Source organism: Lutjanus erythropterus, chromosome 14 (assembly GCF_056507025.1).
Source record: "Lutjanus erythropterus isolate fLutEry1 chromosome 14, fLutEry1.hap2, whole genome shotgun sequence".
Lineage (NCBI taxonomy): Eukaryota > Metazoa > Chordata > Actinopteri > Lutjaniformes > Lutjanidae > Lutjanus > Lutjanus erythropterus.
Genome location: NC_139330.1, coordinates 5,004,869 through 5,022,557, shown reverse-complemented (window position 1 = coordinate 5,022,557; position 17,689 = coordinate 5,004,869). Strand labels below are relative to the sequence as shown.

The window sequence follows — 17,689 nt, the reverse complement described above, 5'->3', positions numbered from 1 at the left end:
ATAGAATACATAAGATGGAAAATAAAACCAATTGAGACAATAATAATAATAAAATTGAAGTTAAAAATAGAGATATATGGATTTAGGCCATGGACTAGGTGATAGAGAGCAGAGGACCTACATGTATTGCATTGAATATTTTGGCATCTTCTCTTGTTTGTCTGTAGATGTAGCTGCTAAATCAGCAGCACTCATAGGATGGCTAATGTTAGCTGTGGTGGAGGTGAAGGGATGTGGAGTTTTTTTCTTGTGAAGTTACAAAACGATCCATTGTGGCCCTACATGTGTCTGTACATGTGGGATTATAATACAGCTGACTGGCCGATATGTTTCAATAATATGTAGATAATGAGATTCTTGTTATGGAGAAGTGTTGCATAGTGATTTGGTAGCTAACTCACATGATTGGATTCATGTTAATGTGCATTTTCAGACATATTTTAATTTTTGAGAAAAAACAAAAAACAACAAAAAAAACAACAACAACAACTTTGAATTTGGGGTACCCCCTGCAGTAACTCTGAGGACCGCCCTAGGGTTCCCAGACCCCCTCTTGAAGACCCCTGATTTAGCGAGTTGGCTTCTCTGATTTCTATAGGTAGTGAAACTGGCTGGTTTACCCTGCATGTTCACCGAAGGGTGTTATTTATAAAAACTCATGATGACACACTAACAGTAGATTTTATAGCTGCTGCAAAGGAGCCCAAATGCAGCATCCTAATTGTCCTAATGGTCTGTGTTCGATTCCTCTGACTCTCCATGTTGTCACAGAGGCCTTTGTTGGTATCAGTGAGGGATAAAACAAGGGGGTAGCCATTAGCAAGATTTACAGACAGATACAAAATATTTTAAAAGCCTGTAAATTCCTGTGGAGTTTTTCAAAAGAGGATTAGCCTATATTTAGAGGTGAAATTATGAAAGACTTCTTAATTTATAGTATTACAATAAAATAATATAAACAGATGTGTACAGGCAACTGACACAGATCTGCCCTAAGATGTAGGTCAAGGGATTTTTTTTTTTATTCAACTAAGGGGTGCTCCATCCAAACCTCCAGTTGAGATACATGGATTAAAATATCATAGGGGTGGCAGGGGGTTGGTGTGGAGTTTGGTTTAAAGGCCTTGCAGGGTAACTGTTAAAGAAGTGATTGATTCAAATAGTTGCTGAGCAGCGTTGTCATGGTGCGTGTTTCACCCCCTCTTTGTCCTCTCAGCAGTCTGGGTTGAGGGGACATATCAGCTGCTGGTGGAAAATCCCCTTTGTGCTCATTCGTAATAGTGCTGCAGGAAAGCAGTGTTGGAACTTGTTTCTTTATTTAGCTGCAGCACGAAAACATGGTGATTGTGTCATATTCTGTTTTACTTCCAGTAGATCAGGTTCTTGTTACTGTAGGTGAGTGGGCTTTATTGGCAGCCGGTGAGAAAGAAATAAACGGAGAAAGACAGCGCTTGGATTCGTCTCTTTCATGTGCTGTTACCATTTTAGGTCAGGTTTTGAAAGAGACGTGCCTGACTACATGTGTTTACTCTTGTTTTTCACGTGAGATTTGCAGCAGCTCCTCTAAGTGTATGTATATCTTTACCTTTGCCTTAAAGGGCAGCTGTAGTGACTCAACACCGCGGGGGGTTGGCGTGGGTGTCTCTTCTCACTGGTCAGACATTACATCAGTGGCTCTTGTAATTCATAAAGGAATTTCTACCGACTGAATCACACTGCAACTCACTGAAGGTGATGAGTGTAAAAATTGTCATTGTGAACACGTAGTGTCGCTTACTCACTGCCACATAGCAATGATAGACTCTGGTTAAAGTGAAACATGAAACTTCTGCGGGACAGTTGATATACAGGTAGAGACACATTGTTTTGCTGTAGGGGGATTATGTTGCGTTTTCAATTCATCAAAGTTTCGATTCTTTGTTTCCAACACAGACCTGCGTCTGAAGTGTTAAAGCAGTCCTTAACTGAACTGAAACAATACTTTACTTCAGCTTCAATTTATTTAAAGTGCAAATCACGCAGAGACTCTCTGTATACTTTACAAGAGCAGAATAGAAAATGCATGTAACACTACACGCACAAACAGATAATGATGTTAATATGACAACAAGGTTGATGTCATTTAAAAAAAACACTCTACTCTGTACATTCCCACAACACATTTATAGTAATGACATGAGAATCCAGTCAGCTGATATTATTTCAGACACCTGGTTCTGAGTTGATCAGCTGACTTGACCTCTTTTATAGAAATTACAATTTACTTTTCCTAAGTCCCGCCCCTTTTCACTCTGTGCTCCAGTGACAGTTGAGCAACCTTGGTACCTCAGTCAACTTCCTCCTTTCCTGTGTCCTGTACTTAGATATGCCATGTGTTCGCCTCGTCTATGTTGAAAAGAAAGCCAAATTTTGAAGATGATTGTACGATGTTGTTCAGGGACCTGTAAAAGTGACATATATTCACATCTTAAATTAATTAGTAAAATACAAGTTAACTTGCTAACTAATTTACATCAATCGTTTAATAGCTACTCAGCAAGAGTTTTGCTAATATTAGCTAATTTAAGATGCGGTTTTATATGTTGCTTTTACACTAAAAGGAGAAAGTTGACCAAAGTACGAAGTTTGCTAGACTGTCAGTGGAGTAAAGAGCAAAAAGGGATAGGATATTTAAATATGTCAGCTTGGGTTGTGAACATTTGTGATTGTGATTTTTGTCACCATTTTATGACATTTTTAGATCAAATTATCAATCAGTTAATAAAGGAAATTATTAGGTTGGATCTGATTACTTAGAAATGTAGTCAGTTACTGATTACAAACTGTATGGCAATTTTTGTAATTTGTAACATAATCCATTAGATTACAAATAAATTCAATCTAATCTGTATCCAAAAATGTAATCAAGTAATCCTTGACAATGTAACTATAATCTAATTACACATCTTTGCAATACCAACTACATGTAATCTGTTACTACTCAACCCTGATAATCAGCGCATTTAATTAATAACAAACATTTTTCTATTAAAGAATTCATGCAGACAAGTCCAAGACACTCTCCTCCAAGTTTTACTTCTTTTTATGAAAAGTTACAGATCAGTATAAATAAAAAGAACAACACCAAAAGATGTGATGTAAAGATAATATTGTTTATCACTGGTGAGATTTGATAATGCTCAGGTATCTTTCACACAGAGAGCACATGTTTCTCCCGCTGCTGACTCAACTTTGGCTCTTAGTTGTGGTTGTGCCGTCATAGAAACTCTCTGTGCCTCATTGTTTAGAGAGAGGCTGATAAGAGGTCCAATCGTAAAAGCATTTTTCAGTTGTTTGACTGAAAGATGCGTCCTCTTTTAAACCTTCAACTTGTGTTCTGCAGTGCTTAAAAGAAAAGCAGTGTTTACAATTTGTGTTAAGTCCAGAAAGTATCAAAGTTATATGGGACAGTGGGGACAAAGGAACCTGCAGCAACCAGAAAATGACTAGAGAAATCATTTATATTCATACGTTCAAAAGCTTAAATATTTAAAAGTATCCGTGTTTCAGTGGCTGAACATCCCTTCTTAAAATCCCACTAGATCTTAACTGCTTATTTATCTCTGCCAGCGTCCTCTTTCCGTCTCCTCTCATGCGTGCAGGAGTGGACAAAGAAGTTTGGGATTGTTCAGCTCCTCGCCGAGCCGCTGTGGTGCAGACAATCCAGGAAACAAAAATAAATTCCTTTCATTATCTCCTCTATCCTCCTTTCTTCTCCTACCCCGGTCACTGGACATAAAAAGCGCCTTCATGCACTTGGCAGAGCGGTCGGTGTTAAATTACCTGGGACCTGTGCCTCCCTCGGCATTCCACAGTAATTAAGAATATCTGCAGGGTCCACGGCAACCGTCCACGAGATGAAAACAGAGGGCAAAGAGAGAAAAAAGAAAAAAAAATGTGTATCTATTTCAGCAGAGTGTGATGTCATCAAAGTGGGAGCTGCTGCTGCCTGCTGATCTGGGTTTTTTCTTTTTTTTTGTTTTTCTTTTTTGTGAAGTAGAAAGCTGGTGTGTAACGCTTCCCCTCCCCTTTCCCTCAGTCACTGGAAGAACAAAAAAAAAAAAGACAAAAAGTGAGTGATTGTGTCAGGATGCAGAAGATGGCTTAGAAGTGAAGTCATATGGGCCATGCTGACATAAGGGGGAATTAGAAAGAGGAGGGGGAGGGAAGGGTCATGTGTCCACCAATCAACATGTGCCGGAGCAGCTCTGAGCACAAATGGAGTTGTGGCAGATGTTGTCTGAATAATGAGCGGGGGCGGGGCATGAAACCCTCTGCCAGGAGGGTGTCTGTCATTGCAAGGGAGCGATGAGAGGGAGAGGGCAGGCTTTTTTGTTTATCCAGGAGTACCAGCTCTCCTCACAACTGCCCACCGCAGTTTTTTAGTTAGAGCCTGCTGGATTTGCCTGTGGATATATTTTCACTTTGCACTGAAGATTTTTTCTTTGAAGCACATGGATGCTACGAGGATTTCAGGGAAAAAGAAGCACTTTGGACCGGAGGAATAGTGATTAAGTTTTGGCAACGCTCGGAGGAGAGCCTAGAGGGATATTTTTGGGATAAGTGACTGTATTGAAAGACTGGATTTCCATTCCTAATATAGAGTATGAAGCTGCTAGCATTTGTTTGGGATTTTTATATTGTTTGACATGTTTGTATTTCTAAAGCCTTTATTTTTTATAAAACCATAATTTTTTAAAAGAAAATCTCCATGATTTTATTTTGAAAAACAAGTGGAAATCTTTAGTATTTATTTAACTTCTCAATGATTATTTTGCACATGGTTGCTTCTCACATTGTGCTCCTTTTCTAACTCAGTGTGCACTAAAGCAACATACTGTATACCTCAAAGGATTTCACTCCATCCTTAATCTTTTCTTTGTTGTGAGTGGTGACAATTGTTTTAGTATGGGCAAGCCGCTGAGCAGACCAGACTGCCTCAGACAAAACCCTTCCTGTGTGGGGAAGGGGGAGGAGGAGGACCTGAACATTGATGATTGCTATGTGCCCCAGAGGTCCATTTACGACACCGTGAGGCTCAATGAGCAGATAGACTCGGGCTCTAAGGGCAGCCTCTCCTCCCGGCACTTCACGGGCACCCTACCTTACACCCACCGCACGTTAGACCTCAGCAGCCTGTGTGGAAATGGAGCTCTCTCTGCTTCCAGTTCCTTTGAGCTCCGGACCCGCAAACCAATGCTGGACGAGCGTGTGGTCTTTGATGGACTTAAGCTCAACGGGCACATAATCAGGGCGACTGACACGGTGCTGCCCAAGTCACGTCTCCAAGGAGGTGAGAAGAAGGATCACCCGCATCATCGGCGGTCGTGGAGGACTTTTGCACCCACTAATTTGGGAGAGTATGCGAGCCGCAGTGGAACTTTGTGCTCTGGGAGCGTGGAGAGGCCAGGGTTGATCAATGGCAGGAGAGGGCAGAGTATGACCAGCTCGCTGACATCTGAAGAGGACTCAGGCCTGTACAGCCCCACTGTGGAGAGAGAGCGACATGCTCACAGATCCCACAAAAGGGCAGGGCCCGGGACGAGGAGTCTGTCATCTTCAGAGGCGATGCATATGTCCGGCGACCTGAGAACTGGGCGGTCTCTCAGCTCAGGGCAGGAGGAGTTCCCTTTCTCACCTGCAAGGGACAGCCGGTCTCTTTTCCACAGCAGCAGCCTGGTCCAGGAGCCAAGACGGACAGAATCTGATTCAAATGAGAAGGATACCCTCACAAATGGGGAATACAAATATTCTACAGGGAGGTCATCTTCAGGCTCGGCCTCCAGAACTCAAAACGACAGCTCCGGTTGGCGTTCCAGGACTTTAACAGACTATGATGAGCTGTCCACTGCTGAGCTCTTAGAGGATGTGTCATCTCAGGATGACTGTGAGCTGGTTAGTGTGGTGGTGACACAGCCTGAGACATACGGAAACTCTGTAACTCTACCCATTGAAAGCCGCCAGCCAACAAAACCATGTACTGTGCAACAAGGAGCCTCCAGATACAGCATGGAGGAGCTGGAGGAGTTTCTGCAGTCAGTGGAGGCCTGTCTGCCTAAAAGTTTACAGACTTTCCAGCACGCGGGAGAGCAAGAGATAGAGGCCTTACTGAACGCCATCACTGCATGTCCTGAAATGGACCCGATGGGTTATTTCTCCCCACAGGTGCCCAAAAATATCCTCCTCATTCACTTTTGCTGGTCCAACACACTTTTAACTAGATGATCTGTCTATTTAGTTTACTTCATCCTGGTTGTTGTTTTCCTTACATACAGAGGTCAATGTTAAAGGATAAATCATAAAATGATCATGATATGTCATCAGAGATAAAAGAAATATGTTAAGTTGAAATAATCGCTTCTCTGATCTCAGTGTGGCAGTTGTGATGTCCCCCTTTGAAATTTCTATTCTAGGCTGGAAAAATTATTTTAGTTTTCCCATTTCACATAAATCAGAATTCATATTAATGGTGAATGTTTGCCAAATGAGTAAGTTTCCGTTTATGAGATGAAAGAAATCATTAATAATCTTTTAGAAGTAGTAGATGTTTATAACAGTTAAATTGAGTAACATGTTAATGGAGTCTGACAGGCAGTGAGACAGACAGCCGCTGAACTCAAAGTTTAAAGTGTGCATTTTTGGAGCAGTGAGCTTTTGCTTTCCTAAGAATAACAGGCTTAAATTTGCATTGACAGACAATTTGCAGTTGTAAACAGCTGATCAACCTGCAGTGGAGGACTCATCGTTGCTTGTTATTGTCACTCTATGATGTCGTGCATGTCTTGCACTTCTGGAGCCTGCAGAGCCCTCCTCGAGTCTGTGGAGGAGGGGGCAGTGGGAAACAACTGGCTTCGACTATAGATCGTATACTAAATTGGATTTCAACCTATTTAATATATAGTCTGTGGCTTGAACTTGCTATTTTGACTGCTGTACTCATTTTTTCACATGCAATTGCTTCATATTGCTCCTCCAATGTTTTTTTTTTTTTCACTTTTCCGGTTGCATGAGTGGATCAGAAAACTACTTGTCCAAAATTAATTTTTACTTTTCCCTTTGCAAATTGTTTTATTTATTAGCTGTTAAGTGTTTAACATGTTTAATTTAGTGCTGCAATGTCTATAACATGTATAAGTCCAAGATGATGTATTTAAATATCTTGTTTAGTCAGTCCAAAACCCAAAGATCCTTTGATCAATTATCAAAATAGTTCAAATCTTTTTTACCATTTGCCTGGCATTGCATTTTACTTGCCCGGGACAAACGGGCAGTCCTTACTATTGAGCACTGACATATCTGATTACACAATGAGTGAAAGAGGTTTTGCTCTCTAGTTCAGCCTGGAGGTCTGTCTGTGTGATTGTGCACAGCTGTGTGTGTAAAAGCTGCTGACTGGTCAGAGAGTTGTTTATGTCAGCTGGATTTTTAAACCAGAGGTGATGTCGTGGCAATCATGTCTCTGGATCTGGGATAACATCCTGGCATCAATTTGTGTGCATTTTTTTTGGAAAATCTAGATCGAAATCACCCAGTTTTATTCATTTTTATTATTGCCTGTATGATATGTTTCAGAGAACAGATTAATGGGGGGCTGAGTAACACATGATTATTAGAAGTCCCGATGAAGGAATATTCTAAATATACTAATTAAAAAAGGGAACTTTATTTGGACTGTTTCCCAAAAATCTAATAAAACTACTTAATCATCATTTAAACCTTTGGCCTTTACCGCTGGAACAGTCGGTTTAATGAGCCTCCAAATAAGACCGATCACATTGTAATTTGAGCCATTATAAAACATTTGCTCTGATTTTTTTCGATTTGTCTTTAGGCTTTCCAGAAAGAGGACATTGATCCATTGCAGACGCAGCTTCAGGACATCAACTCCCTCGGCCAGAGTCTGATCCAAACCGCTGGCAAAGGCACCAGCACCAAGAAGCTTGAGGATGACCTGGAGGACGCCAACACAAAGTGGAATACCCTCAATAAAAAGGTTATTTGTTTTATTTGTTTCATATAACCAGTCTGGCTGGTTGATCTTTGCTTTTCAATTGTGGTCATTAGTGAAAATATAAAGTGATATTATCAATGAGTCACTGTTTGTTGTAGTGTTATCCTTTGATGAGTTACTGGGTGGAGTTTAAGTCAGGTGACATCTGAATTTACCATGTGGTCTGCAGATTGCTGAGCGCTCGGCCCAACTGCACGAAGCCCTCTTGCATTGTGGGAGGTTCCAGGATGCTCTGGAGTCGCTGCTCAGCTGGTTGACTGACACGGAAGAGCTCGTGGCCAATCAGAAACCTCCGTCTGCAGAGTTCAAAGTGGTCAAGGCACAGATACAAGAGCAGAAAGTAAGCCGGCATCACATGGCACAAACACATAAACACATACTGTAGAAACACAGACACGGATCTATTTTAATCTTTCCACTTCAACACGCAGCATTATGACTTCACCATTTATCTTTTTTAATTGACATCATTGTTAAACATGAGTGTGGTACACAAAGCTCCCAGTTTATTGGACACTTAATTTTATGCCTGTTAGATTTACTGTTTTTCAGCACCGAGCGGGGCCTGTGGTTAGAGCATGTTAAAGGCGCCCAATAACTCTCCTCCTTTGTTTGCCTTTGACAGCTCTTACAGAGACTGCTGGACGACCGAAAGCCGACAGTGGAGCTGATAAAAAAAGAGGGAGGGAAGGTTGCAGAACTGGCAGAGTCTGTGGATAAGGAGAAGGTTGCAAAAGAGATTGAATGCCTCGGGCAGAGGTGGGACGCTCTGCTCAAGAAGGCTGAAAACAGGTCTGTATAAACACCTGTAATATTAAACGGCACACTTAATGCATTGCTTCAGTAGGCTGCAGAATTAAATCTTACTAATGAAAACCTTACCCCCCCCCCCTTTGAATTTGTGTTTTTGTCTAGATTTGTGATTTGGGAATATTCAAAACTTATTAAGATTATCAAACCACTAAATTCATCTTTACTTTCCTCATACTGAAGCTTAAAGGAATAGTTCAACATTTAGGAAATGAACTGTACAACATTATTCATATATTGCTAACATTTCCCACTAGCACATATTTTTATTAGGTAGGTTTAAATAAACTTGCCTGTCACAGTGTCCATGACTGTACTTTGCTTCTTATCCTCTGCTGTTATTATCTGCATAAATTTGTCAGGCACAAGCAACTAGAGAGCATCTTAGTGGTGACTCAGCAGTTCCACGAGACCCTGGAGCCGCTGAGCGAGTGGCTCGGAGCCACGGAGAAACACCTGGTCAACTCTGAACCCATCGGCACGGAGACGTCTAAACTGGAAGATCAGATCTCGCAGCATAAGGTAATATCCTTCATCTCCCATTGTTACCATGTGTTTCTGGATGTTTTTATGACACATTCAGTTTCATTCATTTTGCTCATTACTTTCAGTTTGTGCTCCTCATTATTTCCCATTCCGTTTCTCATTAAATTTCTGTTTCATATTTTTGTTTTATGTGTGTGTTTTCTGTTTGTGTCATATCTCCTTGGTTTGTTTCCCGTCCCCTGTGGTCAGGCCTTAGAGGAGGAGATAATGAATCACAGTAAAGACCTGTTGCAGGCCGTCAGTCTGGGTCAGATGCTCAGAGCTGTGAGCTCGGTTGACGATAAGGAGTTCGTTCAGTCCAAACTGGACGCCACCCAGGCCAGTTACATAGAGCTGCAGGAGCGCTGCAGGAGGAAAGCCGAGATGCTGCAGCAGGCGCTGGCTAACGCCCAGCTGTTTGGAGAAGACGAGGTGGCGCTCATGAACTGGCTGAGCGAGGTGCACACGAGGCTCAACGAAGTGTCAGTGGAGGACTACAATATAGATGTTCTTGAAAAGCAGCTGGCAGAACAACGGGTACACACTCCTCCTCCTCAGGCCAAGCATTATGTTGTCCTTTCATTTAAGTTGCATCAGTCATGTTTCAGTTGTTTTTCTAAGTTTGTGTGTAAGTCATTGTTTACAGTGGGGAGTTTCTTGTCACTCTCAATGAGTTTCTAAGGTCGTGTTTCCCTTTCAGGCACTGCAAAGTGATATTGAGTTGAGGAAGAAGAATGTTGACCAAGCCATCTCTAATGGGATGGAGCTTCTGAAGCAAACAACAGGCATGTCTGACTTTATCATTTTATAACAATCACAAATCATATTCAGTTTCCTGCCGTGTTTTGGGAGAGCAGTTTAATAGTTTTTAACTTTATTTACTGCACCTTTAAAAACAGTTTACAAAGTGCTTTGACAAACAAAGCAGAAGAGCAGGAAACCAAGGATCCAAAATAACAACAGAGCACCAAAACAGTGAGGCTAAAGCTTAGACTGTGTTAAAATTAAAACACAAAGCAAAAGATACACAAACATGGTAAAAATAAGACAGAACAGTAAAAGAACATTTTGTCTTTAAAGCATCTGTCACATCAAACAGAGAACTTCTGCAGGATGCTGCTTCCATGAATTTCCTGCTTTCTGCGTTCAGCCACGCTAGCAGCGTACTATAGAAATACAAAACTCCTTGAATTAATATCTGATAATTTACTTTCCATTCATAGGTGATGAGGTGATTGTTATCCAAGGCAAACTGGATGGAATAAAAACAAAGTACGCTGAGATCAACTCCATGAGTGACAATGTTTTGAAGAAACTTGAGCGGGTTTTGAGTCTCTCTACCAAGCTGCAGCATACTCATGAGGACCTGAGCTCCTGGCTTGATAACGTGGAGTCTGAGACCAGCGCATTTGCTGATCAGGAACTGGTGGGCGAGCAGCTCCTTCATGCGCAGAGCAGACAGAAGGTAATTCAACCCTAAAGAAATAAATACCAAATGTAACATGTAACACTCAGTGGGCTGATTCATTATGTTTCAACTGGTGTTTTCTTTGTGTAATCTTGTCCAGGCCTTGTTGAAGGAGACCAAAGACCAAAAACCTGCGGTGGACAAGCTGAATGAGCTGAGCAGCTCTCTCCTGGACCTGATCCCTTGGCACACTCGTGAAAGTCTGGACAAGCTGGTGACGGAGGATAATGAGCGCTACAGAGCCGTCTGTGACACCATTACCCAGCAGGTCGACCAGATCAACGCTGATATCCTCAAGTCACAGCAGGTAAACCAGAGAAATTAATAAACAGATTTTTCTCGTTTGGCTTTTCTTTTTATTGTTCCCCTTGTACATTATTTTCTAATTGAGAGTTGAAATGTTTTCAGCATTGGAAAATGATTTCTGTCTGTTTCCAGTTCGAGCAGGCTGTAGACGCTGAGCTCTCCTGGCTGACTGAGGCTGAGGGGAAGTTGCAGTCAATGGGCGAGATCAGGCTGGAGCAGGACCAAACCACAGCCCAGCTCCAAGCACAGAAGGTTAGCCCGTCATCTTGTGTGTGTGTGTGTGTGTGTATGGAGAGACACAGGCCTCCATTTGAACAAAGTACAGTAAACAGCAGTTTGTTTTGTAACGCCCAAACTCACTCTACCGGTTTTTCAGATCTTCTCCATGGACATCATGAGGCACAAAGATGCTGTGGATGATATTGTGAAAACAGGAAAGGCCATCATGAACAGCAAAAACCCAGAAGAGAAAGAAATCCTGAAGGTGAAAAAAAAATCTTTGCAATTTGAAATAGGCAGTTATTCATCAATAATATACACATAAGTTAATGGATCTTCTTCAATCAGGCCAAGACTTCGACTCTCCTGGAGAAGTACAGTACGGTCAGTCAGCTGAACTCGGAGCGCTGTCTGCAGCTGGAGCGAGCCCAGTCTCTGGCCTGTCAGTTCTGGGAGACCTACGAGGAGATGTGGCCATGGCTTCAGGAAACTCTGGACACCTTCAGCCAGCTGCCTCCACCTGCCATCGAGTACGACACGCTCAGGCAGCAGCAGGAGGAACTGAGGGTAAGAAGCTGACACAAGCAGATGTTCAACACTTTTATTTATACAATAAAAAATTTAAACTGGGTTGCACCAACAAAGATAATCTAATCTATGATTAGTTCTAACCAGAGGTTAGCAAAACTTGGTTTAAAATTAATGAAAAACTAAAACCATTTCAAAAGATAAATCTCCTCAAGTGTAAGTTTAAATTTAGTGCTGGATCAAAGTTTAAATTGGAGTTTAAAGTTTTGGTGCAAAAGAATTTCATTAAATCTAGGTTTAAAGTAAAAACTAAACCGAGGTTTAAATGTAATCTTTCTTTAAACTAGTTTAAAAGTTTGGTGCAGCATAATTTAAATGATTTAATAAGGTTTAAGAAGCCTTAATAATAATTAAATATCTCTTCCCTTCCAGCAAATGCGGGAGCTGATTGCCGAGCACAAGCCCCACATCGACAAGATGAATAAGACCGGGCCTCAGCTGCTTGAACTCAGCCCAGTGGAGGGGGAACCCATCAGAGAGAAGTACACAACTGCAGACCAGCTTTACACCAAACTCAAGGCTGACGTCAAGCAGAGAGCTGCTACTCTGGACGAGGCCATCTCCAAATCCACCCAGGTGAGGAGCAGCTGTTCACTCACTGTTTGTTAGGAAATGTTGTGTTTTTCCAGACTATGCAGTCTTGTGTGGCCTGCCCTCATAACATTTTAAAGAAATTCCATTTTTAAATGTTGACAATCTGCCATAAGGCTAAGTAGTTAAACCTTTGTGCTGTTTGTTGCAATGTAAAAAAAAAAAAAAAACAGTTGAGAAAACTAAATTTAAGGCAATGGCCTTCACTATTTTTTGAGTTTCGAATCAAATTCAAGTTGTGCAATAAAGTTTGGTTGAGGAAATGTCAGACAATAATAAAAAATGTCACTATTATCAAGAGCCTAAGCTGATGGGTTCAGATATTTTGTTTTGTCAATCCAACACATTATTTACAATAATATAAAACCAGCAAAACCCATATTGGAGAAGCTGAGAAACTCAGTAGGGATGATCCAAAAGCTTTGAAGTTTCTACTGCTGCCATGGTAATCGACATCCAAATCAGAATTGAATTGTTTTTTGTGCTGAAAAAGAGGCAAAAGACTGACAGAGACTGACATGAAGCTCCTCTGTGGCATTTAATTAGTCTCAAAACCTGTGCACAGAAAAAACAGGTGAGTGCATGAGATACAAGTGCACAGCATTTCTGCTCCTTGTGCCTCTCTTTAGACTCACAATCACAATAACAGCAAAATGTTTGAGGAAATAAGGTTGAGGACAGTTTGATAGTTTGTGTTGTTTGTTGACTGCAGCTCTACTTTTTAAAAAGATTGCATCTCAAACTGGATTTCTTATAAATAATTATTTCTCCCAGCTTTCTTTAGAGATATAACAACAGTATATCAAGTATAAGTATACACTGAGGGTATTTCCTTTCCTTTTCCTCCACCAGTTCCATGATAAAATTGACCCGATGCTCGAGTCCCTGGAACGGATCGCTGAACGCCTGCGGCAGCCCCCGTCCATCTCAGTGGAGGTGGACAAGATCAAGGAGCAGATTACAGAAAATAAAGCCGTCTCTGTGGATCTGGAGAAGTTGCAGCCTGCTTATGAGACACTGAAGCAGCGAGGCGAGGAGATGATCGCACGGTCTGAAGGAGCAGACAAGGACATATCTGCTAAAGGTATGGTGTTAATCAAATCATCTCATCTTATTGTTTAATTTAAATTTTATTCCCTTTCTTTTTTATTCTATTAAATCCAGTTAGAAGGGTTTTACCATAATAGGGCATTGGGATAATTTGAAGAGCCAGTGAGACAAATTGCATAATAAAAGGTCAACAGGAGGGAAAATATCCTTAAAGCCTTCCCCTATTAAAACATGTGTAATCATTCTAAAAATCCTTGGCTTAGGATCTTAGTTTGAGTTTTGGCAACATTTTTGTTCACTGGATTAAGAAAGCTTTCCTCCAGGTGTGGTTTTAATGGGAATGCCATTCTTTTTTTAGGCACAAGGAGAAAGAAAAGCACGAGACAGACACCAAACAGTTTCTCATTAAACCTGCAATGTGCCAGATTTGTTCCCCAGCACACACAGCTGAGGAACACATGCTGATATTTCAGATTTAATGCTGTTAAAGGGTAAAGCTGTCGACTGAGATCAAGAAAACACTTGCTTCTCTGACATCAAATTTCTATTCTGAGTGGAATAATTGTTTAAGTTTGTTTCACGTTAATTAGAGTTCAAGTTAATGCCAAATAGTTGACAAATGAGTTAGTGTCTGTCCATCAGTTGTAAGAGATCATTAATAAACTTTTAGAGGGAGTATTGTTTATAACAGTTAAATTGAAGTCAATGGAGTGAGACAGACAGTCACTGAACTCCAACTCCAGAGTTTATTTTGATTTATTGTATTATATAATTTATTATTCAGTGTCACTTTTGTTTCTCAAGCCGTACAAGACAAACTGGACCAGATGGTTTTCCTCTGGAGCGACATCCAGGCCTTGCTGGAGGAGCGGGAGGCGAAGCTGCTGGATGTGATGGACCTGGCAGACAAGTTCTGGTGCGACCACTGCGCGCTCATCGTCACCATCAAAGACAGCCAGGACCTGCTGAAAGAGCTGGAGGAGCCCGGAGTCGACCCGTCAGTCGTCAAACAGCAGCAGGAGTTTGTCGAGGTCAGAGGCGCTCTCAGGAAAAAAAAAAGGGTTCCAAAAGGGTTCTTCCTGAAGGGCTGAGGTTCTAAAGAACTCTTATTTGTAGTAAGCGTTCACCAGCATTCTTTGTACGACTAAGGGTTTCGTTAAGAACCCTTTTCATCCAAAGAAGACCCTTTGAAAGAAAGAGTTCTTCAAAGATTGGTGAAAATCCACCCTCTTGGTGTGTTTCTAGGTAAAATCCTTGGAGTATAAAAAGGTTTGCAGTAGACCCTGCAGTTGCGTTCTAGGAAAAACCCTTTGAATATAATAGAGTTCTTGGTGGAACCGTCTTGATGGGTTCTAGAAAAAAGTCTTGGAAGCCTCTCTTAGGGGGACAATCAGAAGAACCCTTTATGGTTCTAGTTAGCACCTTTGTTTATAAGAGAGCAGAAGATGAACCTATTGAATCAAACAGTGGATAATTAATAGTGATTTCTTTGTTTTTAACTTGTCTTCTTTTAATTCCTGCAGGGCTTTAAGGAGGAGATCGACGGGCTGCAGGAGGAGCTCGATGCGGTTCGGAACCAGGGTGCAGAACTGCTGACTGCCTGCGGGGAACCTGATAAACCTGTGATTAAGAAAAGTATTGATGAGGTAAAAAATAACATTCAGAACTGTCTTTGCAAAGATATGTTTTTTTTTATCTGTCCTTGCTGATACTTTGGAGTGTGGGTGATGTTTTGTTTGCCTGCATGTTGCTCGTGGTGAAGTTCTGGTGTCGTGTTTCCAGGTGAACTCAGCGTGGGAAAATCTCAATAAGACCTGGAAGGAGAGAGTGGAGAGGCTGGAGGAAGCCATGCAGGCTGCTGTGCAGTTTCAGGACGGCCTGCAGGTACTTTGATCGCTGCATCAATGTATTTAATCTGAAGTAATTCTCTGAACACAACAACAGTTTATTTAATGAAGGATTTTCAAGCCTGACACAGTAAAATGTTTTAAAATTAAGGGCTTTTCATTTAAAAGTAAAGTTCTGACTTGTATAACTAATAATAGAATATACTTGTTTACTTGTACTTGATTTGTGTTTGAAAGTTAAACACACACAGTGATTCAGACAGTTTTAAGACTTCAGATGAAACCACAGATTACAGTGGTTTTTACTGCGCTTGACTGAAGTGATACAACATTTTATGAGAGACCTATTAATTTTGTAACAACAAACACCAGCCGCAGCGCTTTGCTTTATTTGGCTCAAACTCGTGTGACTTGTGTTTAAAGTTCCTCTAAGAGAGGAAGATTCCTCTACACGACTGCTTTAGTTTTACTAGCTAGGATGATAGTATCAGTATTTAATATTTAAATTCAGGGCTCGTTTTTCCTTTTTTATTGTGTCTGTTTTCCTAAATTGTCATAGGATGAGTAGAAGGCAACACGCACATCACTTGCTTTGTCTCTTTTGTGGCGATGAGAATCATCTATTACCATTAAATAGGGAAAAATATTAAATAAAAAATGAATAAATATAATTAGTAGTATTTTACTTTTTAGCTTGGTAACAAACAGTGTAACATTTAATTAACTTTTTAGCTCAATTTTATTTTCTATTTATTTTAATTTGGGTAAGCAAGCATCTCCATATTGATTTAACTTTATCTAATTTTGGTTTACATCACAACTTGACAGCTAAAAAAGTTTTGCTTAACTCTGATTAGAGCTAATCTTAGTTTTAAAATCTTCAACTGTCAAAATATTTAGCATCCACAAACCTCTTATTACCACTAAAAAGGGGAGAAAAATAAATTACTTGAAATGAATTAAAATAAGAAAAGGAAAAAGAAATTAGAATAAATTATTAAATTTCCAAATTAGTGGTACATGTACACAAGACTTATACGTTTGCACTATATAAAAAAATATAAATCCCAAACTTTGAATTTGTCCATTTGCATATAAACATGTTTTAAGTATTTTTTGTTTATTATTTTACCTAAATTGTCTTCCGTATAGATTCCCCACAGACCTGCTGTGAGATTTAGTGCATAACACAACACTAAATGTGAAACCTGACTCCATGTGCACCAAGCCTTGTTTTCTCTCAGTAACAATAGTTTCCCACCTTGTTTTTTCAGGGTATGTTTGACTGGGTGGACATTCTGGAGAGCAAACTGGATTCAATGTCACCTGTAGGCACAGACCTGGAAACTGTCAAGCAACAGATTGTTGAGCTCAAGGTACGGTCCTGTATTTGTGTTTAAATATTCAACCACTGGCTTGTTATATAGTATAAAAACTCTGTCATGTACCAGCTGTGTTTATATGAGTCCTTTATTCATAACCTGCCCTGGTTGGCCTGTCTTGTACAGGTACAAAAGCTCTAGATTCATAAATAAGTCACATTGTCTTTGATGTACAATAAGACAAATCTGGTGCTGAAAGCTGTAGCTGTTGGTGTCAGATGTATTGTCAATGAATCTTTGTACTTCTCTTGACTGATTGGGTGTACCACTGCATGTGTCTGTGTTTCAGGAGTTCAAAGGAGAGGCGTATCAGCTGCAGATCGAGATGGAGCGCCTGAACCACCAGGCGGGCCTCCTGCTGAAGAAGGTGACGGAGGAGACCGATCGCTGCGCCATCCAGGAGCCGATGTCTGAGCTGAAGATGCTCTGGGACAACCTGGACGAGAAGATCATCAGCCGACAGGTCAGAGAAGGGAAATGTGTGGCGTGTCTCTTCTTTCTTTTTCTTTAGACAATAATTGAGCATCACTGCTTTTTAGTTAGCTAGCAAAAAGTGTACGTTCAGTTTACTTTTTAGCTAGCTGACAATACAATATAATATTTTGTTTATTTTTTACTTTGTAGCTTTCTAGCAAACAATGTAACATTTTGTCAACATTTAAGATAGCTTGCAAACATTGTATATGTTTAGTTAACTTTTTAAAAAATAACGATTTGTTAATTTTTTTTACCTTTAGCTGTCTGCCTCTTGTGTACTTGTCCCAACAGCTCTCAAACCTTTTCATTAATTTTAATCTGCCTAAGGAAGGATCTCCATGTAGAGATGACCTCTCCATGACCTCTATTTAATTTT

General features: G+C 40.6%; 1 protein-coding gene across 1 annotated transcript in view; it reads left to right on the top strand.

The window, feature by feature from the left end:
- dst (dystonin) overlaps positions 1-17,689 on the top strand; it is a 138,456-nt gene that overhangs the window by 95,808 nt on the left and 24,959 nt on the right. The window contains exons 62-79 of the mRNA XM_084736527.1: positions 7,871-8,032; positions 8,220-8,390; positions 8,676-8,842; positions 9,223-9,382; positions 9,596-9,922; positions 10,086-10,170; positions 10,609-10,850; positions 10,954-11,160; positions 11,292-11,411; positions 11,536-11,643; positions 11,727-11,945; positions 12,339-12,542; positions 13,410-13,641; positions 14,412-14,638; positions 15,131-15,253; positions 15,390-15,491; positions 16,729-16,830; positions 17,126-17,299. Coding sequence (XP_084592653.1) covers positions 7,871-8,032; positions 8,220-8,390; positions 8,676-8,842; positions 9,223-9,382; positions 9,596-9,922; positions 10,086-10,170; positions 10,609-10,850; positions 10,954-11,160; positions 11,292-11,411; positions 11,536-11,643; positions 11,727-11,945; positions 12,339-12,542; positions 13,410-13,641; positions 14,412-14,638; positions 15,131-15,253; positions 15,390-15,491; positions 16,729-16,830; positions 17,126-17,299 — 3,132 coding nt within the window. The remainder of the gene's footprint in view (positions 1-7,870; positions 8,033-8,219; positions 8,391-8,675; positions 8,843-9,222; positions 9,383-9,595; positions 9,923-10,085; positions 10,171-10,608; positions 10,851-10,953; positions 11,161-11,291; positions 11,412-11,535; positions 11,644-11,726; positions 11,946-12,338; positions 12,543-13,409; positions 13,642-14,411; positions 14,639-15,130; positions 15,254-15,389; positions 15,492-16,728; positions 16,831-17,125; positions 17,300-17,689) is intronic.